General features: G+C 39.5%; 1 protein-coding gene across 2 annotated transcripts; it reads left to right on the forward strand.

The window, feature by feature from the left end:
* The first annotated feature begins 702 nt into the window (after positions 1 to 702).
* On the forward strand, positions 703 to 26,757 carry NDUFV2 (NADH:ubiquinone oxidoreductase core subunit V2). 2 transcript variants are annotated; one of them, XR_009544330.1, is made up of 9 exons: positions 703 to 856; positions 9,450 to 9,515; positions 11,390 to 11,452; positions 11,528 to 11,644; positions 13,926 to 14,094; positions 15,557 to 15,666; positions 15,927 to 16,214; positions 20,274 to 20,350; positions 26,604 to 26,757. XR_009544330.1 is itself a non-coding variant. In XM_060170362.1 (8 exons), exons 1-8 carry the CDS (start codon positions 803 to 805, stop codon positions 26,695 to 26,697), a joined length of 750 nt encoding a protein of 249 aa, XP_060026345.1. In that variant the 5' UTR covers positions 704 to 802; the 3' UTR covers positions 26,698 to 26,757. The 2 variants fall into 2 exon arrangements, 1 of the variants encoding a protein (XP_060026345.1); XM_060170362.1 differs by lacking the exon at positions 15,927 to 16,214 and having other exon boundaries at positions 704 to 856.
* Positions 26,758 to 27,255: the final 498 nt, after the last annotated feature.

The following is a 27,255-nucleotide window of genomic DNA, read 5'->3' on the forward strand; positions in this document are numbered from 1 at the left end:
AGTGAGTTCAGGACGTACAAGGAAAGGCAGTCAAGGGAGAAATCAAGAGGGAAGTGCGTGGTCAACTCCCCACAACAGGAAGTGGCGCTCTGCAGATCAGAGCTATTACCGAATAAATACTTGCTGGAATTTCCAGAGATTACCAAACAAACATCAAGAAGGAAGTGGCTTTTTTCTCTTTGGAAAGTTTTATTATGGAAAATTTCTAACACGAAGAGCCGAGAATAGTAACGAGCACTACCCCGCAGCTTCAGGCAGTCGTCACTCACGGCCCGTTACTCTGGAGCAAATTCCAGACATCATATTTCGTCCCTAAATACGTAGGCACGCACCTCTAAAGCAAAACAACGGGAACCAAGGCATTTGGTGTCTATGCCCAGCTCACTGGGGGGCAGCCCCTGTATCTTCAATACTGCAATTCGTAACATACGATTTATAGGGGAACGGAACGGAAATTTTTTTTAGGCAACCACAATCAAAAAGGAGGCGGTTAAATCCTCCTAAGGCTCCAGGAGGGAGGCTCACCCCAAAAACCTGGGTCGGCAGAGCTCAAGGTGCTGCCCGTGGACATCTCCTTTCAAGGCGGAGGCCCCGGGCGCAGCCCGCGGAACCCGCCTTCTAGGGCGCCGGCGGGCCCTGGCACCGCCCCTGCCCCGGAAGTCTCTGCCCATTGGCCCCAGCCGCCCCCGCACGCCCCTGCCGCCCTGGGCGCGCGGGGTGGGCTCGGGGGCGCGCACGCTCTGCGTGTCGGGCGCTCGGGACTGTACCTGGCGCGGCCCAAAGGCCCGCAGTTAGGCCTGCCATGTTCCTCTCCGCGGCGCTTCGGGCCCGTGCGGCCGGCTTCGCCGCCCAGTGGGTAAGGAGGCTCGAATGAGCGCGGGCGCCGCCGCCGCCCTCCCCCTCTCTCCGCGCCTCCTGTTGCAGCGGGCACGCGGGAGCCCAGGGCCCCGGACGGGACCCCGGGCGGCGGCAAGGACACCGCGGCCTTCGCACTCCTCAGGGAGGCCGCGTCGCCGTGGAGCGAGGGGGTCGGCGGTGCGGCTGCGGCGGGCGCGAGGCCTCCTTCCGGACGGGAGGCGGGAGGGCGGTGCCGGGACCCCCGCCCGCCTAGCAGGCCGAGTCTCTGCGCGGGGCGGCCCCAGGGTCCCCTAGCAGCACTGCCCTTGGCAGGTGGGGAAGTTGGCCGAGTGATGGCGTCACCGCGTCCAGCACCCGGAGGACGTCGGGGCCGCTCGCGCTCCTGACATCCAAGCCCGTCTCTAGAAAGGACGTTTACAATCGGGGTGAAACACCCGTTCGCACTAACTTAACAGAGCGTGTTCCAGAAATGACGAGGATGACGGCGGGGCATTTACCGGAAGGAAAGCAGCCTTTCCCCCAGCAGTAACATAGAAAGGTTGAATCAGTTCTCGGTAGAAGGGAGGGCGGTGGCGCGCAGTAGCGGAGGATGAGCTCAGGGCCTTGCAGGGAGACCTGAGTTTGGATGGTGGGTGCACCGTCTTTCCACTTTTGGGCTCTTATTGTTCTCACCTGGTGTCCTCGGCTGTCAAGTGGGAGTATTCCAATTTGCAGAGTTTGGTCTTCAATAAACGCTTGAGGTTCTACTGTTACCTGCTGGGCTCCAGGTAACAATGTGGATAATAATAATGACAGGTGACATTCCGTGACTGCCCTTTAACCAGGCCCTTCTAACCTTTTACAAATAGTGGGATATCAGAATGATCTAGCAAAAGTCAGGAAAGATGTGAGTAAAGTGGTCTCACCAATAAAGTTCCTTTCCTAAAAGAGAAACCTTTGAGGAAATCATTTACATTTTCAAAGAAATTGCTTATTTTGTTATAATTGCTGCTTTATTAGCCAGCTGCCAATTTCTTCAGCCACAGGATTTTATTCAGCTCGTCATTGCTTTAAAAATATCCAGAATTTAGTACTGTGTCTAGGGGAAGACACTAATTGTGTGACCTTGAGCCATATTTCTTAATCTCCTTGAGCTCTATTTTTTTTCCTGTAAAGTGCAGTAATGCCTTATTGACCGATTGTCAAGAATTGCCTAAAAATTATGAAATATGGAGCAATAGCTACTCAAAATAAGTTTATTTCCATCTTTCCTTTAGTAATTGCCCAAAGTTTTCTGTAATGTTGACACCATTTTACAACTCATCATGCCTCTCTCCCAAGCCACTAATTAGTTTCGTAGGGGTGAGAGAGTTGTGGTGGCATTTTCAAGGATTGTGTTTTCAGTTTTAGAATTTTAATTTGGTTCCTTTTTTATAGTTTCTATTTCTATCTTTTCACTTATTGAAGATTTTTTTCTTTCTGTCCTTAAGCACTGTTGTAGCAGTTTTGAAATTATTGTTTGGTAACCTCCATTGTCTTTTTTCTTGAAAATGGGTTGTTTTCCTTTTTTGTTGTTTTATGTTGAGTGATTCTGGATTGTATCCTGGACATTGTGAATGATGTCATAGAGGCTCTAGATTTTTTAAATTCCTCCAAAGAGTATTTTGTTGTAGTTGTTGCAGGCAGGCAATTAACTTGAACTGCAGTCTGGCTCCGTTGTGGACAGCGGCTCAAATATTGGTTCAGTTCTTTTAGCTGGGCTGTTTGGAGTCTGCCCTGTGTGCATGCATGTTTGGAGTTAGCCACAGAATTGGGGGCTTCTCCACTCTGGCTTTTCCTTTTCTGGGATTTCCCACTTGCTTATGCCTCTCCTGTGGTTGTCCCAGCCTCTCCTGTGGTACCTCAAGACATTAGGGCTGCAGGTTTTCTCTTGGAGTTTTAGCTGCCCAGCATGGGATAGACTGGGGCCTGCCTTCACAGTAAAAGATGTAAAGAAAAAAAAAAAAGAACCCTTATTGGCTTCTTCTAAGGCTAGACTCCCTTCATGTGTCTGCCTGCATTTGGTTGTTCTTCAGTGCCTTCAGAAAGAGTTTTGGTTTTTAATTTTATTTTTTTTTTTAATGGTACGCGGGCCTCTCACTGTTGTGGCCTCTCCCGTTGCGGAGCACAGGCTCCTGACGCGCAGGCTCAGCGGCCATGGCTCAGGGGCCCAGCCGCTCCGCGGCATGTGGGATCTTCCCAGACCGGGCACGAACCCGTATCCCCTGCATTGGCAGGCGGACTCTCAACCACTGCGCCACCAGGGAAGCCCCTGGTTTTTAATTTTTTAAAAAATATTTTGTCCAGAGTTTATAGTTGTTACCCAGTGGTTTGGCCTGATAATAATCTACTCAGCCGTACTAGAAGTAGAATGTTCTTTGGTGGCATTTTTCTTCCTAAATTTTAAGGTTTGTAGAATGAAATGTTTTCCCATTCCGTTAGAGATTCCATTTATTTTGCAGTATCTACATTTTGGCTCTAGGACATTAACCCAGTTCTTTAGAAAGAAAGAGAGAGGGAGGAAGGAAGGGAGGGAGGGAGGAGGAAAAGTGAGATTAGAGGGCATTTATATTAGTTTTTTATTGCTCCTGTAACAAGTTACCACAAATTTGGTGACATACACCAATTTATTATCTTATGATTGTGTAGGTTAAAAGTCTGACATGGGTCTCACTCGGCTAAAACCAGGGTGTTGGTAGAGCTACCTTCCTTTCTGGAGATTCTAGGGGAGAACCTGTTTCCTTGGCTTTTCTGGCTTCTAGAAGGTGCCCTTCTTTGTTGGTCCATAGCCCCCTTCCATCTTCAAAGCCAGCAAGGGCAGGTCAAGCTCTCACATACCATTCTGACCCTGCTCTAACTTTGCTCACTCCTCTGCTGTTTTAAGAGCCCTTGGGCCCACCCTGATAATCCAGAAAATCTCCCTATTTTTGGATCAACTGGTTAGCAACGTTAATTCCATCTGCAACTGTAGTCCTCTTTTGCTGTGTATACTAACAAATTCACAGCTTCCCAGGATCAGGATGTGGGTATCTTTGGGGCACCATTATTCTTGCCTGCCACAGCCGTAAACAGTTTAGGGGAAAGAGAAAATGAACACATTTTAAGTTTAAACACGGAGGTTCAGTAGGTCACTATTGCACACTACAAACTCAGATCTTTATATTGGAGATGTGAACTCAGTCTCCAGTGTAAGGATAAAAATAGTATGCTAGGGCTTCCCTGGTGGCGCAGTGGTTGAGAGTCCGCCTGCCGATGCAGGGGACATGGGTTCGTGCCCCGGTCCGGGAAGATCCCACATGCCGTGGAGCGGCTGGGCCCGTGAGCCATGGCCGCTGGGCCTGTGCGTCCGGAGCCTGTGCTCCGCAACAGGAGAGGCCACAACAGTGAGAGGTGCTGAGAAGCAGAGCAGCCTCCCTAAGGTTATAGTAATTGGTGAAGGTGAGACTGACTGAAATGATGTTTGGACATTTCATTTCTATGAAGTATTCTTCTTCTTAGGACATTGGAGAGTTATTGGTATCCATACTGGATTTTAGATATGTAAAGAATGCTTTGTTTAATTTATGGGCAAGATGGCTGAAAGTAATCACGAATATTGTGACCATTAATATGGTTATCTTAATCTGTAATGCTCCTTTAATACCTGAGTTGTTCGTTTTAGCTTTTCTATAATATAAAATTTGGCCAAATTTTACTTGATAATTCTCTCACAATGCTAGTAAAATCACTTATATTTCTTTAATCCAAATTAACATTTTTAGTTAAACTATTGATGCAAGTTTATTTGGAGAACATTTGTAAAACTCTCCTATGTATATTTGAAAATATTACAAAACTTAGGTTTAGTGGTTTAGTGGTTTAGTTTAGACGGCATGTCCTCAAGTCAGAAAAACCTGTGTTTGACTTTTCATGGATTTAGCTGTGTGATCTAGTGAAAGTTCTTTTCTTTCCTTCTTTAAGCCTTAGTTTCCATATCTGTAAAACAAGGGATGATGATAATACCTATGTGGGGATTTTGTGAGCCAAGGGAGGCAGGCCTTTTCATTTCTAATCTGTCTCCCTATATATGCTATGTGGTTTTTTTTTAAAACAGTAAATGCAGCTCTTCTGTTCTTACGGAAAACCTAAATATATATACATTAACACAGAATTTTAGCAACTTAATGTCAAAGGTAATTTCTTCAAAATAGTAGAGAAAGGGCTCAATTTGTTTATAAAACAAAAGCAAGCAAAATAATGAAGGTAAACTGATAAATATTAGCCCTCATTTGTTTTTCAACTGGGCATACACTATTACTCATTCATAGCAAGTTATCACGTGGCCGTTTTCAAAGCTGCCCTGTTTTTTGATATCTTTAGGAACTTCACCTATTTTACTACATTCATTATAATATCCACATCAGGCATTTTCAATAAAGGAATAAATAAGATATTAAAAGTTTGAATTATAGAGGGGAGGGGCAAGATGGAGGTAGGGGATTAAGAGTTACAACTACTATATATAAAATAAATAGGCTGCAAGGATATATTATTGTACAGCACAGGGAATATAGCCAATATTTTATAACTTTAAAAATATAGGGATTCCCTGGTGGCGCAGTGATTGAGAGTCCGCCTGCCGATGCAGGGGACACGGGTTCGTGCCCTGGTCCGGAGGATCCCATATGCCGCAGAGCGCCTGGGCCCGTGAGCCATGGCCGCTGAGCCTGCGCGTCCGGAGCCTGTGCTTCGCAACGGGAGAAGCCACAACAGTGAGAGGCCCGCGTACACACACACACACACACACACACACACACACACACACACACACACACACACACACACACACACACACACACACACACACACACACACACACACACACACACACACACACACACACACACACACACACACACTATACATATATATATATATATATATATATATATATATATATGGCTTCCCTGGTGGCGCAGTGGTTGAGAGTCCGCCTGCCGATGTATGGGACACGGGTTTGTGCCCCGGTCCAGGAAGATCCCACATGCCGCGGAGCGGCTAGGCCTGTGAGCCATGGCCGCTGAGCCTGCACATCCGGAGCCTGTGCATCCGGAGCCTGTGCTCCGCAACGGGAGACGCCACGACAGTGAGAGGCCCGCGTACCGGAAAAAAATATATATATATGTGTATATATATATATAGTGAATCACTATGTTGTGCACCTGAAACATAATATTGTAAATCAACTAGACTTAAATTTTAAAAAAATTTGAATTATAAGTAGTCTTTTCCCTACTTAATGGGCCATTTGAATTCAGTTTCACTTTTAGAAGAAAGAAGCATTCTAGGACGAAATCGTCTTAGAACTGGAAAAGAACAACTTAATTAGGCGGGACTGATTTGAAGAGTAAGCTGAATTTTCCCCCCTCCTTAGACTAGAGTCTAGGCTTTTCACTAGACTAGAGTCTATAGTTTCTCATTAGACTCTAAAAATGTCTATACTTCAGTGAATCCAGTTGAATTCACTGAACTCCAAATGAAAATTCAAGAAACTTTTTTTTCATAAACAAGAATATAATTTGATAGTGAAGAATTAATAGTGGGTTTCAATTCTAGCTTTTTCAGGGTTTAAGAAGGAAGGGAGAAGACTTACAGCAGGCAAGTAGTGACAGTGACTCTGTGTTAGTTAGCTAACACAGCACAGTTCTCAAAATGCAGTTTAAATCTTCCATTGTTCAGCTATTAAATGTTTTATCCCCATATCAGCTAGGCAGATGTAGTAACGCTTTAACAGGTTTATAGTATCTTCAGAGATAAGGTTATATAGTACCTGACTATTTGAACCTCAGAATACTTGAATAAGTATATATCCCTGTTTTTACAGATACAGAAATTGACACAAAAAAATTAAGTGGTGCTTCCCTGGTGGTGCAGTGATTGAGAATCTGCCTGCTAATGCAGGGGACACGGGTTCGAGCCCTGGTGTGGGAGGATCCCACATGCTGCTGAGCAACTAGGCCCGTGAGCCACAACTACTGAGCCTGCGTGTCTGGAGCCTGTGCTCCACAACAGGAGAGGCCGCGATAGTGAGAGGCCTGTGCACCACGATGAAGAGTGGCCCCCGCTTGCCACAACTAGAGAAAGCCCTCGCACAGAAACGAAGACCCAACACAGCAAAAATAAATAAATTAATTAATGAACTCCTACCCCCAACATCTTTTTAAAATTTAAGTGACTTGTGGAAGGTTACACGTTAGCAAGTGGCAGCATGGTGATCTAAACCCAAATCTTCCATTAAAAAAAATCGTCATCATCATCTGAAACTCCAGCTTTTCTTTCTGTAACTTAACTACTTTTTCCTGACTGTTCTCAATCAGTATGTAGTCTGTCTTCAAGGATTTGGACTTTAAAACACTCTATTTTGGGGAGAGAGAGAGAATATGTGTGTGTAAATTCACGTGCATATGCAGAGTTACAGGTCAGCCAGAGAGTGCCTCAAAATAGATTTTCCAGTATGCAGCTACATAGGCCTGAAGACCAATTTTCAAGATTATCTGTATATTTTTAAGTAAGGTATGTGACATATCCTGGAATAATGAGGAAAGGATCAAAACTGAAGCTGTTCTAACTTAGAGATTGGTGGTGTTTATTTTGATATACTGGGAAATTGGAAAGAATTAACAGTAGATGTTTTATTTTGTACTTGATGAACGTTTTGTTTTAAATAAGAATTTTTTTTTCAATTTGTCAATTCATGCTAAAAGAAACCTAGAAAATAGAGAAAAATATAAGAAACAAAATATAAAATAAGAGTCCCTTGTAATCTTGTTATCATAATAACAGATAAGCACTTTTAATTGTTAAGGCCATCTAGTATTTTCATTAATGTCTATATTGAATATATTGGGATGGTAGTTTATGCTTTTCTGTTTGTTTTGTTTAACCTTGATATTTTCCAGTTATGATTGTGCCACAAACACCTCTATGTCTTTTTTTTTTTTTTTTTTTGCGGTACGTGGGCCTCTCACTGTTGTGGCCTCTCCCGTTGCGGAGCACAGGCTCTGGACGCGCAGGCTCAGCAGCCATGGCTCACGGGCCTAGCCGCTCCGCGGCATGTGGGATCTTCCTGGACTGGGGCACGAACCCGTGTCCCCTGCATCGGCAGGCGGACTTTCAACCACTGCGCCACCAGGGAAGCCCTATGTCATTATTTTTAAGAAATATTTTTCTTATCTACATAATATGTAATGTATAATATGTGTGTGTTGTGTGTGTTGCATTTATTGTAAAGGAAATTTTTATCATATATCTCAGACACCAAAAAGCAAAAAGAATATAATAAACATTGTGTATCCATCCACTTGCTGCCTAAGAAAGAAAGCAAAGCCAACACAGTTGAAGCCCCTTTGTGTACCACAGCTGATCAGATTCTCCCCTCCTCCCCCCATTATCCTGAATATATTTATCACTCCCATATTTTATACCTGTGTTTCACATTCTGTACCTGGGTCTTTTCTTGTTAATTAAAGCAAGTGTTCTGTGTAAACTTATTTCTTGAACTGAAATATTATTTGGATCTAGGGAAGAGTTAAATCTGTGATTGTGTTATGTCACTGCTTTTGCTTCCTTGTCTGTTATGTTTGCCTTTGAATTGTCCAGCTCTTTGCCAGTTCCATGCTTTGTTTAATCCAGTGTTCTACCAACTGTGGTTAGTAGAACTCAGAAGTTGGAGGATTTCTGAACAACTGTAGAATTGCTTTTCAGGGAGAGGGTAGAGAAGGTAGAAGTGGGGGAGAAGCAATAAGGCAAAGAGAAATGAAATGCAACATAGAGAGTAATCAAATGGATTCCTTCCAAAGCAATTGAGTATGGTCAATCTGCATAGCGTTATAAGAAGCTTTCTGAAACTACTTTTATGGCTGGAGTTTCTAAACTAATGTAGTAAAGAATTGAAAAGGGGGTGTACATTCAACTCATTTTTACAGAATGAAAACATGTTTATGAAATGAAAGCTATCCAACTTGATTCAGACAAAAGTGAAAGGCAGTAAGTTAATGGTACATTAACTCTGCAATTGCATGCCAAAAGAATGTAGGAGAAAGGATATGCGACTCAGGAGATTAGGTTGTCATTCTGGTTCTTCCACTGACTCGCGTGTTACCTCAGGCAAGTTAGTAACCTTACGTGTTTTTTTTTTTGTTTTTTTTTTTTGTGGTACACGGGCCTCTCACTGCTGCGGCCCCTTCCGTTGCGGAGCCCAGGCTCCGGACGCGCAGGCTCAGCGGCCACGGCCCACGGCCCACGGGCCCAGCCGCTCTGCGGCACGTGGGATCCTCCCGGACCGGGGCACGAACCCGTATCCCCTGCATCGGCAGGCGGACGCTCAACCACTGCACCACCAGGGAAGCCCAGTAACCTTACCTTTGAATCTCCATTTCCTTATATCTCTCCTGAAATAGAGGTGGGCATGGTGTAGTGTGGTAGGCCATATCTCTTAAGATATTCTACTTCTATCAGTTGATTCTATTATTTTAAATTATGGCTCTTAAAATTTCATAAGGCTTTTGATTTACTAAACTCTCTTAAAATTTTAGGGAAGACATGTAAGGAATTTGCATAAGACAGCTGTGCAGAATGGAGCTGGAGGAGCCTTATTTGTGGTAAGTAATTACTTAGATTTCTTCAGAATGGAAGGAGTTGGAAATTTGGGTGGATACAACACAACATATCTTTGGTATTTGCTGGCCATTGTGGGAATTTAAACATAGCTAATTGAATTCACTACATTTCAAGAGGTGTAGTTCCAGCTAAACCTCTCAAATTTAAATTGATACCAGCGCAACTCTGGGAATAAGAATTTAGATTATTCCTTGGTGAAATAACTGTGAACCTAACCTGATTTCTTGTCACACTTTAGGTTCTTAAAAATCATTCATGTTGGCTAGTGAAGATTCTGAGGCTGCAACTTGGGGAATCCCAAAATGGCACTAGCTTGAAACTCATAGATTTTAGTAATACAGCGAACACATTGGCAGTTGGCCTTTATGTTTTTCATGTCCAGGGTTTCACTACAGGTAGAGGTCGATGAATTCCCTAGCTTGGTTGCACAATTCAGAAAGGCTAAGATATGTATCCCCTTTCTGTGACAAGGTACATTTTTTAGGAATCAATCTAGTGTTTAAAGGCAATTTAGTGGACTTGTATGTTGATTTAGAGTTAGTGGTATCATTTTGGAAAATGAATTATTTTTAGGCTGACTCTTAATAAATGAGTTAGCTATACTATTAATAAGTAGAGTCCTGCTTTGTATTTTGTCATCTTTGTCTAAAAACATTAGAGATCATTGTCCAAAGTTTCCGCTTTTTTTCTCTTCTATGTCCTTGAAAAAACAGAACTCTGAGAGTTAACTTACTAAGGGATTCAGTTCTGTGTTCACCATACATACAAAACATTAATTGATGTAAGTGTTAATCTCAGTGTGACTCATTTGATTTCCTGTTGACATGCCATTTCTTGTCAGTGTTTGAAGAGGGCCTGCTCTTTTGGAGAAGAAATAAAGCTTGCTGTTGGCTAGTTTCTGTTACAGAAAACTAGCTGTTGGCTAGTTTCTGTTACAGAAAACTAGCTGTTGGCTAGTTTCTGTTGTGTGGGGAAGAAATGGTGCTTTTGTTGTAGGAGGTACGTCCCTTTGACAATCTGGTACACTCTCTTTTGGAAAAATGCACATATTTTCACACTCAGTATTTTGTGTCTTAGGGACTTCCGTTGTGGTCCAGTGGCTAAGACTCTGCACTCCCAGTGCAGGGGGCCCGGGTTCCATCCCTGGTCTGGGAACTAGATCCCACATGCTGCAAGTAAGAGTTTGCATGCCGCAACTAAAGATCCCACATGCCGGGACTTCCCTGGTGGCTCAGTGGTTAAGCCTCCACACTCCCAGTACAGGGGGCCCAGGTTCGATCCCTGGTCCAGGCACTAGATCCCACATTCATGCCACAACTAAGGAGCCCACCTGCTGCAAGTAAGGAGCCCGCCTTTCTCAATGGACCCGATGCAACCAAATAAATAAATAAATAATAATTAAAAAAAAAAAGTCCCACATGCCACAACGAAGATCCCGCATGCACAGCCAAATAAATAAATTTAAAAAAAAATTTTATGTCTTAATTTCATTAGGCTTCCAATAATTGGTAATTTTTTGTAATTAGATTACATTAGAAGATCCTATTCTCTAATCAAGTTGGATAATGCTTTTTTTGGGTTTTGATCCTAAAGCTACTTCTCATAACCTATAAAGGATGATTTTGAAAACTTCGAGATTTTTGAATTCTGCTAATATTTTGGTAATCATACTCATCAGATCTATATTTCATAATTAGTTTAGCCATTCTTCTTGATGCAAGGATAGGTTGATGTATATATCATGTTCGAATTAAAGCAAAGAGATTACATGAACAGTAGTAGTAAAGTACAAAGTTATTCACACTTTTGAGGCAATTTTGATAATTTTGGAAAACATTTTTTTTCCTTTGTGTAGCACAGAGATACTCCTGAGAATAACCCAGATACTCCATTTGATTTCACACCGGAAAACTATAAGGTATGACTTAATTAATTTACAAAATATTTAGTATCTTCCAGATGTATAAAAACAAGTGCTTTTTCTTTGATACAGAGGATAGAGGCAATTGTAAAAAACTACCCAGAAGGGCATAAAGCAGCAGCTGTGCTTCCAGTCCTGGATTTAGCCCAAAGACAGAATGGATGGCTGCCCATCTCTGCTATGAACAAGGTACTTCATTTTTGTGTTAGTTCAAAAAGAGGAGAGATTGTGTATAGTAACTTCCTTATGTAGAAATTTCTCTGACATTCATTGATATCAGTCCAGGAGTTGGAAGCCCTTTAATCATTTATATGTTTCATAACTCAAATTACATTTATGTTTTTGTTGGTTCCCTTAATAATGCAGAGAACTGAAAGGGTAGAGCTTTTTATCCTTGCAAGAAGTAGTAAAGGCATTATAGTGAAAGAGGCTTTCTTTTTTTCTGTCTTTGAGAGAAATGGCAATAATAATAAAAGATCCCAAATGTGTATAATTTGCTGTCAAGATATTCTGAAAATGAATATACTGCTTAAACACTAGAATTGCAGAGAAAAGGATCTGCTCACAGCTAATGTGAATCTTTTTAATATTTTGCATCTTTGGCTATAGGCGTTAACAAAAATACATATAATACATGGTATCTACGACACTTGATTATGGCAGCTTGGAATCCACAACCTACAGAAATCTTATGGGTGACCCATTTAAATATGGTTAATATATTCATGCATGTTTTAGGATTCATTTTTTCCTAATAGTGTTTTCAGCAGTAATCCAGATTTCAAGTTTATTCATATCCTATTAATACAACTACATTTGTATGGTATTATGTTACAGTAAAGTGCCATATAAAACCTTACATTATTATTTGATTCTTGTGAGAATCACATGACTAATAAGCCAATGTGATATAATGGAAAACATATTTTACTTTGAACTAAGAGATCTGATTTTTCTCTGGATTTCCTCATCTGCAGTGATGATCTTGAACTAGGTAGAGCTCTTCCAATTATTATATTATGATTTCTAAGTGATAGAGCTGGGACTGAATCATTTATAATTCTATGCCTTTTTTACTTGACTGAATATTGCAGAGATTCTGCTATACTTCATTCTCCTTTTCACTTTCTAAAGTCTAACTATTAGGTTAGACTATTATCGTCTTTCTTGGAGTATAGGAATGTCCTCAGTTTATCTAATGGAATCCCGGATGCAAATTTTAGATATAGCTCATTGATCTCTTATTTACTTTGTACAGTACTCTAACACTGTTGTGGACCTTTAGTTTTTTGTTTTCTTACTATGAAAAATGTTATAAAGCAAGTTTGGTTGGTACTATACTTAGTAAACATAAGTGCTTATTTTTCTTTTTTTTCCAGTAAATCACATATATGTTTGGGGGTTTTCTAAATTCCTTACATTATTTTTATAATTGCCAACTTCCTCAATAATGATTTAGATACGTTTCTAATCATAAATACTTTTTTTTTAATTTATGTTTTTAATAATGGTAAGCTTGTTGGAAGTCTTGCTGAGTGTCAAGCTTAGCAGAGCAAAATAAAATAAATGAGAGGGCTTCCCTGGTGGCGCAGTGGTTGAGAGTCCACCTAACGATGCAGGGGACACGGGTTCGTGCCCCGGTCCAGGAAGATCCCACATGCTGCAGAGCGGCTAGGCCCGTGAGCCATTGCCGCTGAGCCTGCGCGTCCGGAGCCTGTGCTCCGCAACGGGAGAGGCCGCAACAGTGAGAGGCCCGCGTACCGTAAAAAAAAAAAAAAAAAAAATGAGAAACTAATGTGAGAACATTTCAAAAATATTGTCCTGTTCTATTTAGAATTGGTTGTATATGTGTGAGAGGCAAGAAATAGCATATAGAGAATAGAATCAAGATTCTTTCCACTTTGAGATTTTTAATGTTACTGTCCCCCTCCCCCCCCCCAAAGAAAGCCCAACCTTACAACAAAAACAAAATCCAGAGGCACATGCAGCATTTCCTTAACCATCACTAAGGCGTAGGGAGGTGCACAGCAGCAGCTTGGGGGAGCTTTTTCAATTAAACACCAGGGCCTTACAATTCCATTGGTCAGGCCCCAGTGTGTGTATTTTGAGAGAAATATTCAGACGTATAAGCCTGGTTTAGTATCACTAAATTAAATTTAGCATACCTACTTTAATCTTGCACAAGTGAGCAGGGATTAGACGTCTTTTGAGAATAAATTTCTTTTAGAATCCCTGATAAGAGAAAGTTTAATATATTTGTCATTTGAAATGCCATTTAATGAGTTCCTTTTTCACGTCAAAACCTGGATATATGTATAATTTTTAAGTGTCAAAATTGAAGGACTTAGCCTCGCAGATATCAGATACAGATATAGTTTCTGCTTTTGAAGAACTTTTTTGGTTTTTACCAAATTGAAGTAATATGCTCAATTAATAAATATTGTAATCATATTATTTTTAAATATTTTAGGTTGCAGAAGTTTTACAAGTACCTCCAATGAGGGTATATGAAGTAGCAACTTTTTATACAATGTATAATCGAAAGCCAGTTGGAAAGTATCATGTTCAAGTCTGCACTACTACGCCTTGCATGCTTCGTAACTCCGACAGCATACTGGAGGCCATTCAGAAAAAGCTTGGTATGGGACACAGTATATTTATAAATTTTATGAAAAAATAGAGTTGTATTTCGAGATTTGACCTATTTCTTACCTTTATTTTCAAACTTTTACCATCTTACTGGATCTGTACTTCATGAGTAAATTTTTGTCTTACTGTGTTTGCCCACCATTATTGCTTCCTATTTTGTATTCTTTAGTTCTCCTCCTCAAAGCTGAGTTTTCATGTTTTCTTCCTTAACCATTGAGTATGTTTTAAAAGCTTCTCAAAGTTTTAAAGTTTTCATTGTTTAGAAAATTAAGTTTCACTTGTTGTGTGATAGCATGTGGCACATAAAGAAGTGATTATATCATCCTTGTATCCTTCCAAACAAGACTTGGAACAAATAAGATATGAGAATAGGACTTCCCTGGTGGCGCATTGGTGCCCGCATGCAGCAAGGAAGACCAATGCAGCCAAAAATAAATAAATAAATTTATTTTAAAAACAAAAATGATACTAGAATAGGAAGAATGCTCCAGGAAGGGAAATTTGGAATAAGATGTTATTACAATTATACTCCAATAAAGATGTTTAAAAAAGAAAGATGTTATTACAGTAGCATTCACAGAATTAAAAGGGCATTTTACTATAAAAAACTGCCATTGCTGCGTTTATCACTCTACATATCAAATGAAGTAAAAGGAGGTGTCTCTTAATTTTGTTGTTACTTGTATGTTGTAAAAATAGTTGGAGGGTATAGAAGTATGTAAGACAGAAGTGTGAAGTCTGCTCAAAATCCTACCCACCCCCCATCTCCGAGGTACAAATTCTGATAACAGTTAGGTATATTAGTTTTAGATTTTATGTTGTTTTAATTATTTTCATTATTAAATACATAAATGTAATATGTCTGTTTGCTTTTTGCACTTGATTTTGGCTATAATAATATGTGTGCCTCATTTTTCTATTATAAGTTAAATTATTCTGCAGTTACTTTCATGTGTACAACATGTCTTTGCATACTTGTCCAATTATACACGAAGGTTGTTTACAAGAAGTAGAATTGCTGGGTCAGATTTTACTATATTTTGCTAAAATGCCTTCCCTAAAGATATGAGAGTACCTATATTCCTTACATTCTTAATCTTTGACATTAGCTGTTTTCTGAGTCTTTACCCGTCTTATAGTATGACTGATTTTAGTAGGTTAATTATCATGATCAAAATGAAGATAATAGGGTCTGATGCACTGTTATGTAACAACAAACACTGGAGATGAGTCCTCTGAAATTTGTTTTTAAAGGAACAAGTCCACTTAAATCCTTTAATGTTCTATAATAACTATACAGAGTTTAAGAAATTTAATGCTCTTCAATACTTTTTATATGCCTCTGTAAATACTTCATATATATATGCTTTTTATGTTGGTTTTTTTTGGTTCTTAAACTATATTGCAATTAAAATATAACCTGGTCCTTACCAGTGCTTATTTATATTTTAGGAATAAAGGTTGGAGAGACTACACCTGACAAACTTTTCACTCTTATAGAAGTGGAATGTTTAGGGGCCTGTGTAAACGCACCAATGGTTCAAATAAATGACAACTACTATGTGAGTATTTACTTAATATAAAGTTGTATGATGTTATATTTAAAATATTTTAAACATTTGGTTTCTTGTCATGTGGATGTTGGTTTCTGAATTATTCATTTAGAAGAAACTGTTGGCATAAATATCTAGAAGGTTTCTTTTTTCCTGGTTTCCAAACTTTATTAAAAATCAAAGAATAGAAAAACTTTACATAAAATATGTCAGTTTTAGCTTCCACATTGTTGTCCACCAGAATGTTTTAAAAAAATTATTATCATTAGGGCTTCCCTGGTGGAGCAGTGGTTAAGAATCTGCCTGCCAGTGCAGGGGACACAGGTTCAAGCCCTGGTCTGGGAAGATCCCATGTGTCGTGGAGCAACTAAGCCTGTGCACCACAACTGCTGAGGCTGCGAGCCACAACTACTGAAGCCCGCGCGCCTAGAGCCCGTGCTTCACAACAAGAGAGGCCACTGCAGTGAGAAGCCCGCGCATCGCAACGAAGAGTAGACCCTGCTCACCACAACTAGAGAAAGCCTGCACACAGCAAGAAAGACCCAACATGGCCAAAAGTAAATAAATAAATTTTTTTAAATCTTTTAAATAATGAAAAATTTAATAATTTACATATAAATACAAAAAATAACCACCAAGGCTTAATAGATAATAATATTTTGCCACACTTGCTTTAGGTATTATAGTTTTTATCATTATTATACGCAGAAATCAACTATAGGTGAGGGTAAACCTCCCCCACCCCCAAAATCCTGTTCTTTTCCTTTCATTCCCAGAGATAACCACTATCATAAATTTAGTGTGTTTTTCCTGTACATGTTTTTTAAACTTTCAAAATATATGTATCTAGGCTTGCTAATAATACTATATTGTGTTTTAAAAATTTGACAGAGATTGTATCATACCTCTAAGAACTGCTTTAGCCAGATCTCAGAAGTTTTTTTTTTTAAAGGAAGTTATTTTGTTTGTTTATTTATTTATGGGTACGTTGGGTCTTCGTTGCTGTGCGGGCTTTCTCTAGTTTTGTTGAGTAGGGGCTACTCTTTGCTGCGGTGTGTGGGCTTCTCATTGCGGTGGTTTCTCTTGTCGTGGAGCACGGGCTCTATGTGCACGGGCTCAGTAGTTGTGGCTCGTGGGCTCTAGAGCACAGGCTCATAGTTGTGGCGCATGGGCCTAGTTGCTCCGCGGCATGTGGGATCTTCCCAGACCAGGGCTCGAACCTGTGTCTCTTGCATTGGCAGGCGGCTTCTTAACCACTGAGCCACCAGGGAAGCCCCTCACAAGTTCTTTTTTTTTTTTTTTTTTAATATTTATTTATTTATTTATTTTTGGCTGTGTTGGGTCTTGGTTATGGCCTGTGGGATCTTTTGTTGTAGTGTGTGGGCTTCTCTCTAGTTGTGGCGCACAGGCTCCAGAGCTAGTGGGCTCAGTAGTTGCAGCGCATGGGCTCTCTAGTGGCATGGGCTCCAGAGCGTGTGGGCTCTGTAGTTGTGGCGCACAGGCTTAGTTGCCTTGCACCATGTGAGATCTTAGTTCCCCAACCAGGGATCGAACCTGTGTCCCCCACATTGGAAGGTGTATTCTTAACCACTGGACCACCAGGGAAGTCCCATTACAAGTTTTGGTAAGTAATATTTTTATCATTTAGTTCTAAATATTTTTAAATTTGCATTTTGATTTCTTCTTTGACCTGTGTTTTTGAGAAGTGTTCTTAATATCCAAGTGTATGGAGTTTTCTAGTTATCTTTTTTAATTGCTTGCTACCCTAATTATATCATGGCTGTCATTCATAATATCTTGTTAGTTCATAATTCTTAGAAGTTTGTTTATAGAAATTCTTTTAAGACCTGTGTCGAAGGTAGATACTTCAAGAAGGGATTGACTTTGCTTCTCTCTTGCTCCTGGAAATACTACTGGCCCAAAAGAAATCCCCTCTTCTTAAATCCTCCCCTCTTCTTCCCCTAAAGTGTAAGGTTCCAGAGTAGCAGGGTTGTTTTGGGGGACAGTTTTAATTTCTAGTTTTCCCTTATATTGAGGGTAGAGTTTTTGGGGGGGTCTCAGCTTTATGTGGTTTGGATGACCTCCTGTGTCCTGGAGGTTTGTCCCTTGCCCCTCTAGGCTATGAAACTCTGAAGCCACAGTTTTTTGCTGTTCCACTGTCTCCCTAAGTTTTCATTGAGTTTTTGGCCTCTGGGTATTTTTTTCTTGTCAGTGCCTTGATATTGATAAAATTTTAAAGTTTTAAAAAAAATTTTATCCAGCATTGTTAGTTGTTACAATAGGACATTCAGTCAGGATAGCTGGACTGCCATAATGCCTGTAATGGAAATCTACAATTTTTTTTTTTTTTTTAATGAAGATGAAATTGGACTTCTTTGGCATTTTACATTTCTAGGATGTTTTTATTACCTATAGGGGTTTTCTTCATTTTAATAATGGTGATTAAAATTTCTTACCTTTTCTTTCTCATACTTAAAAAAAAAATTCCTTTAAAAATATGGCAATAACTTACCCTTTTCCCACACTTCTGCAATTTACTCATAATCATGAGGATCTTAATTTAATCAGGAAGTAGACAGTCAAGGCTTTATATGAAGCACTGTAAGTCTAAATATAGTAGACTGTGGATTTATGCAAGAGATTCAGTGAGTAGTGGTATGGTCTTTGGTGAGGCAGTTAACTGTTTTATTATTATTTATTTATTTTTGGCTGCATTGGGTCTTCGTTGCTGCACGCGGGCTTTCCTTAGTTGCATCGAGTGGGGACTACTCTTCGTTGCGGTGTGTGGGCTTCTCACTGCGGTAGCTTCTCTTGTGGAGCACGGGCTCTAGGCGTGTGGGCTTCGGTAGTTGTGGCACATGGGCTCTAGAGCACAGGCTCAGTAGTTGTGGCCCACGGGGTTAGTTGCTCTGTGACATGTGGCATGTTCCCGGACCAAGGCTCGAACCGGTGTTCCCTGCCAATCTTGGCAGGCAGATTCTTAACCACTGCGCCACCTGGGAAGCCTGAGGCAGTTAACTTTTATGGATCTCAGCTGACCAGTGGATAAAATGAAATAGTCACATAAACTGTGATTGGATACCGATTAGAGAGAAATATTAAATACATTTTGAGGATGGTTGGGTAGCTTTGAATATGGTCTTGACATTTGATTTTATTAAGGAATTATTGTTAGTTAATTGGGTGTGGTAATGACATTGTGTTACTTAAGAACATTTAAAAATGTTCTGGGAGTTCCCTGGCGGTCCAGTGGTCAGGACTCTGGGCTTTTACTGCTGTGGCCTGGGTACAGTCCCTGGTCAGGGAACTAAGATCCCACAAGCTGTGCAGTGAGGCCAAAAAAAAAAAAAAAAAAGTTCTTAGGAGTTGCCCGCCCGCTGTGGTTATTAGGGGTGAAGTGTCATGATGTCTGCAACTTGCTTTTAATGTACAGCCAAAAAAAAACCACAAACAAAACAAAACCAAAAGGCATATGTGTACATAATTCAGATATGGTAAGGAATATGGTTTTTCATGTATACTTTTCAAATTTTCATAATAAAGAGTTGGGGGAGATAAAATCATTAGGTGAGTTTAAAGATTCCTTCTAGTTTTGAGGTTCTGAGCATCTGTTGCACCCTAAGCAGTTCTTATTTTTATAAATGTTTATTCTATATTAAAGGGCTTCTATGAGGCCAGGCATTGAATATACAGTACTGAATCATGATTTCTCTAGCATAGTACCAGGGTCCTAAAAACATTTTCTTAAGTACGTAACAGTTTGGGAGGGGTAGAGGGGATATAATGTAGTTTAGGCACTTTTATTAGTTTAATCTTGCCCCATTCTGTTTTGACTGTCTTTTGACTAAACCTAGGGTGCAGCCAGGGGTAGGAGTGTGTCTATGTGTTTTAATTGTATTTGTTATTTTAAATAACAGAACCCTTGAGGTAAGAATTTTACACAGGTGCATAGTGTACAAAATACAAAGCTGTTCTGGTTGAAACGGGGATTGGAGGGTCAGGATTTATTAAAATAAATGTGTCCAAAATAAGTTTTTTACTTTTCCCTTTGAAAATTAAGTGAAGTTTGCAACAGGATGAATTTCACCTGGGAAATAAGATATATCACTAGGGTACTAGATCATTAGCTTAGGGACAGATATTAGGCATCTACTTTTTATGACTGCTGGTGCTAATTACTATTTGCATCTCACTGATTCTTCAAGGACATAGCATTTGTTGAGCATCTGCATGGCAGTGTTCTATTTTATTTATTTTCTCTTTTAATCCTCAAAACGCTCTGAAGTCAGTTTATGAATGAAGAAACAAATTTGGGGAAGCCGAGTAATTTCTCTCAGATTGCTGGCTAGTAAGTGTTGGGACTTCAGCTCAAATGCAGAACTATCTCCCTTCAAAGCGCTGCTCTGTGCTGCCTCTTCAGCTGCAGCTCCTATTGCTATTGCATTTAGCAGGACAGACTATGTATAGGAGTTACTCAGTTGTTGCTGCCTTGGTAACTAACTTGTGAGCTGAGACAGACAGTAAACTGTTATTAGGGATTTACACTGATTTTGAGGTAGGATGTAATTTTAATATTTGACTATTTTACTTTTTTTTTTTTTTACTTTTTTTTCTAGGAGGATCTGACACCTAAGGATATTGAAGAAATTATTGATGAACTCAAGGCTGGCAAAATCCCAAAACCTGGGCCAAGGTATCCTTTTATTTCTTTTTAATAAATTTTAATGGCTTAACCTACATTAGTCTTTCATGTAGACTTAATTTTAAAATTTTAAACCCTAAGTCCACAGGAGTTTTCAGGAGCCTTGAATACTATCTAAATCAACTTGTCATTTAAAGCAATGATTTTTTTCCCCCATCTAAAACCCTATACCCTATCAGATAATCATCTAAAACCCTATCAGATAATCATCCATCTACTTGGATGTTATAAAGAAGGGAAATGTACTGCAAATAGAAATCTATTTCATTGTTTAAAAGTTCATACTGCCAGGATTTGACCCAAAGTCTGTCTTCCCTCTGATTTCCACCTAAAGGTCCAAAGGTTCTGTCCTTTGAACAAACACAAGATAATTTTTATATCTCTTCCAAATGCCAGCTCTTTAGTTACTTGAAATAGCTATCTCATCTTCCCCATATCTTTTCTCAGATTTAATATTCACAGTTGTTTCATTGTTTTTCCTTATATGACATAGTTTTGGTCTCCCTCCTTGGCAGGTCTTCTGGTTGGAAATGAGTTTCTTAATGTGACACTTAAACTAATCACAGTATTTGAGATATGTACTTAGCATGTGGGGCATTGTGGGACTGTCTTCTTTATTCCAGACATCATGCTTATAATAATGCAGCCTAATTACATCAATTCTTACTTCAGATACATTACACCATTAAATTGTACTTACAGTCAGTTAGAATGCCTAGATCTTTTTTCAACTTAAACATTGTTTTATCCAGGCTACTCCAATCCTGCAGTTATGTTACTAACTGCAGTAATTAATAACTACTAATTACTCCTTATTCAGTTATGAACCTGAACTTTTGCTGCTAAACAAACCCCTATTCCTTATCTAAGTGTTCACATTACTTAAAATTCTCTCTTAATACTAGCAATGTTTGCATGGTTTTATACAGTTATAGTCCCTTTGTATTTTTTCTGCTTATGTTATATAAAATTTTCCTTGTCTCAATATATATATAGGTTTTAAAGGCCATATAGTATTCTAATGTATTGCGAGAACTATGATGTGCTCTTTATTACCCTGTTTTAAAATATATTTTCCTTCTTTTTGTTACAAACGATTCCCTGAGGTTGAATTACTAGGTCAAGAGGGTATGCACGGTTCTGTAGTCTGCAAGAAGTACTGAGAATTACTCCCTCATTGTTCTGGCCGACTAATAACCCTACCTAATAAGAAAAAGAGGTCAGTTCAGGATAACTTAAGTTTAGTAAAGGCAAGTTGGTCCCTAAAAAACATACAATTCTTTCAACACTTGAATTTGCTTAAAGAGGTTTGGCATTCTCTTCCTAGTTCCTCACTTACTTGGGCTACACTGAAAACATTTTTTAGGAATAAAACATTTCCACTGTGAAGAATTAGTCTCCTTTATGGAGGCTACGGAAGTGAAACCTTTTGTCATTTAACATTACAATATTTCTCTTAGCCACTGGTCCTGTCCCTTACTTATCCTTGCTTCAACTGTAGCCGCCCCTTGCCCAGAAACAAAAGTTCATAATATTTTTCACAAACTTTAGCTTGTTTTTAGGACTCAGATATTTTAAAATAAGTTCGTGCTACTCTTTTGTTTCTACTTAAACCCATAATACTTCTTTCAACTTTGGGGTACTTTGTTTTAATATCTCAGGTGCCCATTTCCTTGTGAAATCCACTTGGTTTCTTTAAATGTCCCCTTTTTTTCTCATTAGGTATTGTTTGTAATTCTGTAGTCATACTTTTGGAGCTTTAGACCCTCCTCCGTCCTTTGTGAACTTTGTGATCTATCGATGACAACATTAATCCAGCATTAAATCTCCTGCCACACAAACAGACAGATAGTTGCTTTGTCTACTTTATTGTATTCCCTCAGCATTCATTTGTTTCACAAATGTTTCTGGATGTGTGCTGTGTGCCAGTCACTGTTTTAGGTTGTGCATACAAATTATGAACAAGGTAAAGTCGTCATATATTTTATATTCTAGTGATGGAGAGAGACAACTAGTGTAATACCTGAATAGTAAATGCTAGGAGGAAAATAAACAGGTTAGGGGATGGAGGATGACTGGAAGTAAATTTAGTCAGGTGAGGCCTTTCTGAGGTGGTGAATTAATGACCTGAATGATAAGCCCAAAGGAACCATGTAAAGAGCTGGAGGAACAGTGTTGCAGAGGGAGAGGAAAGAGGAGGTATTAAGTTCCTGGAGGAAAAGTAAGATGACAGTATGGTTGAAGTGAGTGATCAAGGAGGAAAGTGGTGAAGAGGTCGGAGAGGTAGGTAGAGGCCCAGGTAAGCAATTTGGGTTGAATCCTAAGTATAAAAAGCTGTTGGAGTGTTTTCAGTAGGGAATGATATGCGTGATCTTGTTAAAATTATTGTCGTAGTTGCTGTGGAAAGAATAGTTTAAAATTTAGTGGATGTTGTAGGACAGAGGAATTACGAATGATTTCTAGCTTTTTAGTCTGAGCACGTCAGTGAGTCCTTTAACTAAAATGAAGAAGATTTGGGGTAGGGCAAGTTTGGGGAAGAAAAGTCACTTTGTTTTGGACATGCTACTTAGCATGTTTGAGATGCCTACTTAGACATCCATGGTAGAGTGCTGGAAGTTTAGATACGAGCTTGGGATTTAGGGAATACATTAGGGCTGGAAATATGAATTGGGGATTCATTAGTTATTATAGATGGTATTTAAAGCCATGTCTGGATGAGATTACCAGGGATGAAATTAAGAGTTTGTTGTTGTTTTCAGTACAGGAGATACTATAACATTGTATTTTAACATTAATAAACAGGAACTAAGTACCACAGTAAAGCACTTTCGACATCTAATAATAATAGGGATGGTGCTTTATCAGTAACTGTAAATAGTTTTTCAATATGATTTTTTTGACGGTGTTCTAGATTTGAGCCAAAGACTTTAAGAATTACTGGTTTCTCGGGGCTTCCCTGGTGGTGCAGTGGTTGAGAGTTCGCCCGCCGATGCAGGGGACACGGGTTCGTGCCCCGGTGCAGGAAGAGCCCACGTGCCTTGGAGTGGCTGGGCCCGTGAGCCATGGCTGCTGAGCCTGCGCGTGCTGAGCATGCGCGTCCGGAGCCTGTGCTCCGCAACGGGAGAGGCCCCAACAGTGAGAGGCCCGCGTACCGCAAAAAAAAAAAAAAAAAAAAGAATTACTGGTTTCTCAACCTATTTTTATTTCCTACGTATCACCTCTTATTTAAAAAGCTAATATAGGGAATTCCCTGGTAGTTCAGTGGTTAGGACTCTGCGCTTCCACTGCATGGGGCACAGGTGGTCAGGGGACTAAGATCCTGCTTGCCATGCGGTGCAGCCAAAAAGAAATTTTTTTTAATAAATAAATAGCCGAGATAAATCTATTTAGTTTTCAGTAATTGCAGAGCATCCATCAGTGGTATATGTAAAGAGTGTATCTGGACATGGTAATTCAGAATGTCTTCCCAGCATATGAAAATAAGAACTTCCCCAAGTTAATTTCTTGGCTATTGAGAGAGACTGTGATGACAGCAGTAACCAAAATAGTTATAGCTGTTCTTTAAATTAACCAAAGCTGGCTACTGCTTTTTTATTAGTATTTTTATAATAAAGCCCTCTGCTTAAATATTTGAAAGAGGTGCTAGTTGTGAGTCTTTGAGTAATTAGAGAAATTAAACTGGTTCAGTGGTAACTGATTTGAGTACCACTATCAGGTGTACTCTGGCCAAAATTGGTAAAGATTTCTCTTTGTGGTTCAAAACTGCTTTATTATTTTGGTAAATGATGGCTAGAAAGAAAAAAACAGATGATAAGACAACATTCTTTCTTTTGACATTTATAAATATTTGTGTGCTAGAGATTCTTTTTTTTTTAAATTTATTTTTGGCTGCGTGGGGTCTTCGTTGCTATGAGTGGGCTTTCTCTAGTTGCGCAAGCTGGGGCTGCTCTTCATAGCTGGGGCTGCTCTTCATTGCGGTGCACGGGCTTCTCATTGCCGTGGCTTCTCTTGTTGCAGAGCACGGGCTCTAGGGCACGTGGGCTCTAGAGCGCAGGCTCAGTAGGTGTGGCTCACGGACCTAGTTGCTCCGCGGCATGTGGGATCTTCCCAGAACAGGGCTCGAACCCATGTCCCCTGCATTGGCAGGCAGATTCTCAACTACTGCGCCACCAGGGAAGTCCAAGAAGTACTTTTTTTAAGCCATAAAAAATGTACAGAAAGGCCAAGTTTTCTAGAATGCAAATGAGTTAAAATGATTACTGTGCAAGTAGTGTTGGAATGGCTAAAAAACCAGATTTACCTTTTGAATTGTAATGAAGAGAACAAAGTAATTAATAGATGGTATTTTAAGCATATCGGGGAAATCATTTTTTGTTTTTTATTACGTGAAAATCTGGGTGTAAATTGTGGCTGTTGGGTGAATGGGTGGGGCTAGATCATGGCCTCTCTAGGGTTCTGAAGCATGTTTATAGATAAAGTGAGGGGGAAAGTTACATGATTAGTAGATTAAACCAAGTTTGTAGGCTTTACTGGAGTATTTTACAGCCTTTGTAGTATTTTAATGTGCATTTTGTGAATGGTGGGGGCCGGGGAAAGTTTGCAGGCAGGCATAACAGAGGACTGGAACCCCTTTTTTTCCCCTAAAGTATGTTATGGGATGGTAATTTCATGGAACAAACTTTAGGAAACTGGACCAGATTATTCTTAAAGTTCCTTTCTCATATGAAATTCCATAATCTGCATGTGAAGAGCTCATGCAGTATACATGATTAATTCTATTTACTGTTCCAGAAACTTCAGTTTTTTCATCTTCCTAAGTTGATCCTTTGTGTTGATAAAGAGGGTAGCTGAGCTTAAACCACAAGAGTAAAGGAGAAGAAAGAAAGGTCCTCCAAAATTGATCAATTTCATTATTTCAGTGGTAGTCAAAGAGCAGCAAGGGTACCTGTGCTGCCAGTTGACATAAAAAAAAAATTACAAAGCGAAATACTGTTTATTAAAGCTAAATATCATTTTGCTACTTACCCTAAAACTTTAATTTTAGGCTGTAACAGTACAGTAACTGCTTTTTTACCTGGTTTTCATAGTGAACCTATAATGCAAATATATTAACTAATTTCTGACTTTGTAGGTATTCTTTATTATAATACACTACTTAGTTACTTGGATTTTGTAATGTAATAGCTTAAAAGATCTTATAAATGACTATGTGGTGTCATTTTCCTGTCCCCTCAACGAATGATTTTCTAGGGCTCTAAAAATAGACTTATAAGATTGATGACAGAATGTGAAGGGCAAAGCCAGAGGGAATAAAATGATTTAATTGAATAAGTTCCTCAGCTGAAATCTGTGGCAGGAACAAGGTAAATGAGCAAAGCCAGGGAGTAGAAGGGTGAAACAGGAGTAGGTGCTGAGCTAGGCTCTAGCAACAGAGGTCAGACAGGGCAGAGGTTGAGCCTGAATGATTACCTGGGAAGTATGTGTGGTGGTGAAAAGACAGGTTCATTTACCTCTGCACTGCCTCCCTTCATAGAACTATAGGAGGACCTGTTCATGTTTTCTCTGTGGCTATGGTAGCCACCCTGATCTGGAACCTGTTTTTGAAAAATTAATATGAATAATTTAGCCTTTAAAAACAAAAATACAAACGGATTTTGTCTTTACTGCTTCTAAGGGGCATCCTCCCAAATCTTCAGATCTCTCAAGGAATCCAGTTTTTGTTTCCAAATACAGTGTGTAACTGTGTATTCCCTGCGACAGTGGATCTCAGTCAAAATAAAATTCAAATATAAAAAGAATAAATGTAGTGCTCTAGTTTATTAAAACATGCTTTTTAAAAATGTCCTCTGGGGCTAGGTTATTTTGCTGTAGTTCTTAGCTATGATCTTTGGGCAGATGCTGCATCATCCCAAGCCTTGGTTTCTGTATCTGTAAAATATTTTGGCCAGTGTCCCTTGTCTCATAGTATTGTTGTAAAGATTTAATGAGCCAGTGATGTATGTACACTGCTCAGTAAGTGGGAACTAGTATTAGTATTATTTTTATATTTTTCATATTTCATATTTTTATGTCAGTTTTTATATTTAAAGTTAGGAAGAGAAAATCTTGCGGCAGTTGTAATGTTTGGATTAAATAATCCATGCTAGTTTTCTGAGGAGAAATAGTTACTTAACTGAGCTCTTGTGAGGTAACAGTTATAAATGGTAATCATTAGCAGTCAATTTAATGTTACTTTTCCTTTCAGGAGTGGACGCTTCTCATGTGAGCCAGCTGGAGGTCTTACCTCTTTGACTGAACCACCTAACGGACCTGGCTTTGGTGTGCAAGCAGGCCTTTAATTTATATTCAACTGTAAATATGTCACTGGAGAAATAAAATATGAATCTCCTGTCTATCTACATAGACTTTTTATATTATTTGTTCATTTCCATCTGTGTACACCTTGCTTGTAACCTAGCAACTTGCAGCAGTAAGTGCCATGTCAGAACTTAAGAGCACCATTTTGGTCATCTGCTGTCTTTGGCTAACTATGAACACATTATTCCATAAGCTAATTAACAGTTATTTCAACATTACCCATTTTCAACTGCCCCTTCACTTTTATCAGTAATATTAGGTTATTGTGAAGTAAAAATTCTGTCAAATTTCAAATACATTTTGCTCTCCCATCTTTAACCATAGCCAAGTCTTAAGTTAATATGATCTTTCTATAAACTTTCTCAGTATTCTCTTTAAACATTTTTATACTTACAGCACACCATTGTTACTGTAATTTCAACTGGTAAGTGACATATCAAGCGACTGTAGGTACGAGGACAGGGTCGTTGTCTCTAGAAGTACTATTTATCATTTTTAAAAAAGGAAAGTACAAAACACTTTGATATTATCCTGGGCTA

Source organism: Lagenorhynchus albirostris, chromosome 14, assembly GCF_949774975.1.
Source record: "Lagenorhynchus albirostris chromosome 14, mLagAlb1.1, whole genome shotgun sequence".
In the NCBI taxonomy this organism is placed as follows: domain Eukaryota; kingdom Metazoa; phylum Chordata; class Mammalia; order Artiodactyla; family Delphinidae; genus Lagenorhynchus; species Lagenorhynchus albirostris.

Coding starts and splice junctions, on each gene's coding strand:
- NDUFV2 (XM_060170362.1), top strand. CDS start 803: ATGTTCCTCTCCGCGGCGCTTCGGGCCCGTGCGGCCGGCTTCGCCGCC. Junction 11,453..11,527: donor TCACACCGGAAAACTATAAG/GTATGACTTAAT, acceptor TCTTTGATACAG/AGGATAGAGGCAATTGTAAA. Junction 20,351..26,603: donor ATCCCAAAACCTGGGCCAAG/GTATCCTTTTAT, acceptor TTTTCCTTTCAG/GAGTGGACGCTTCTCATGTG.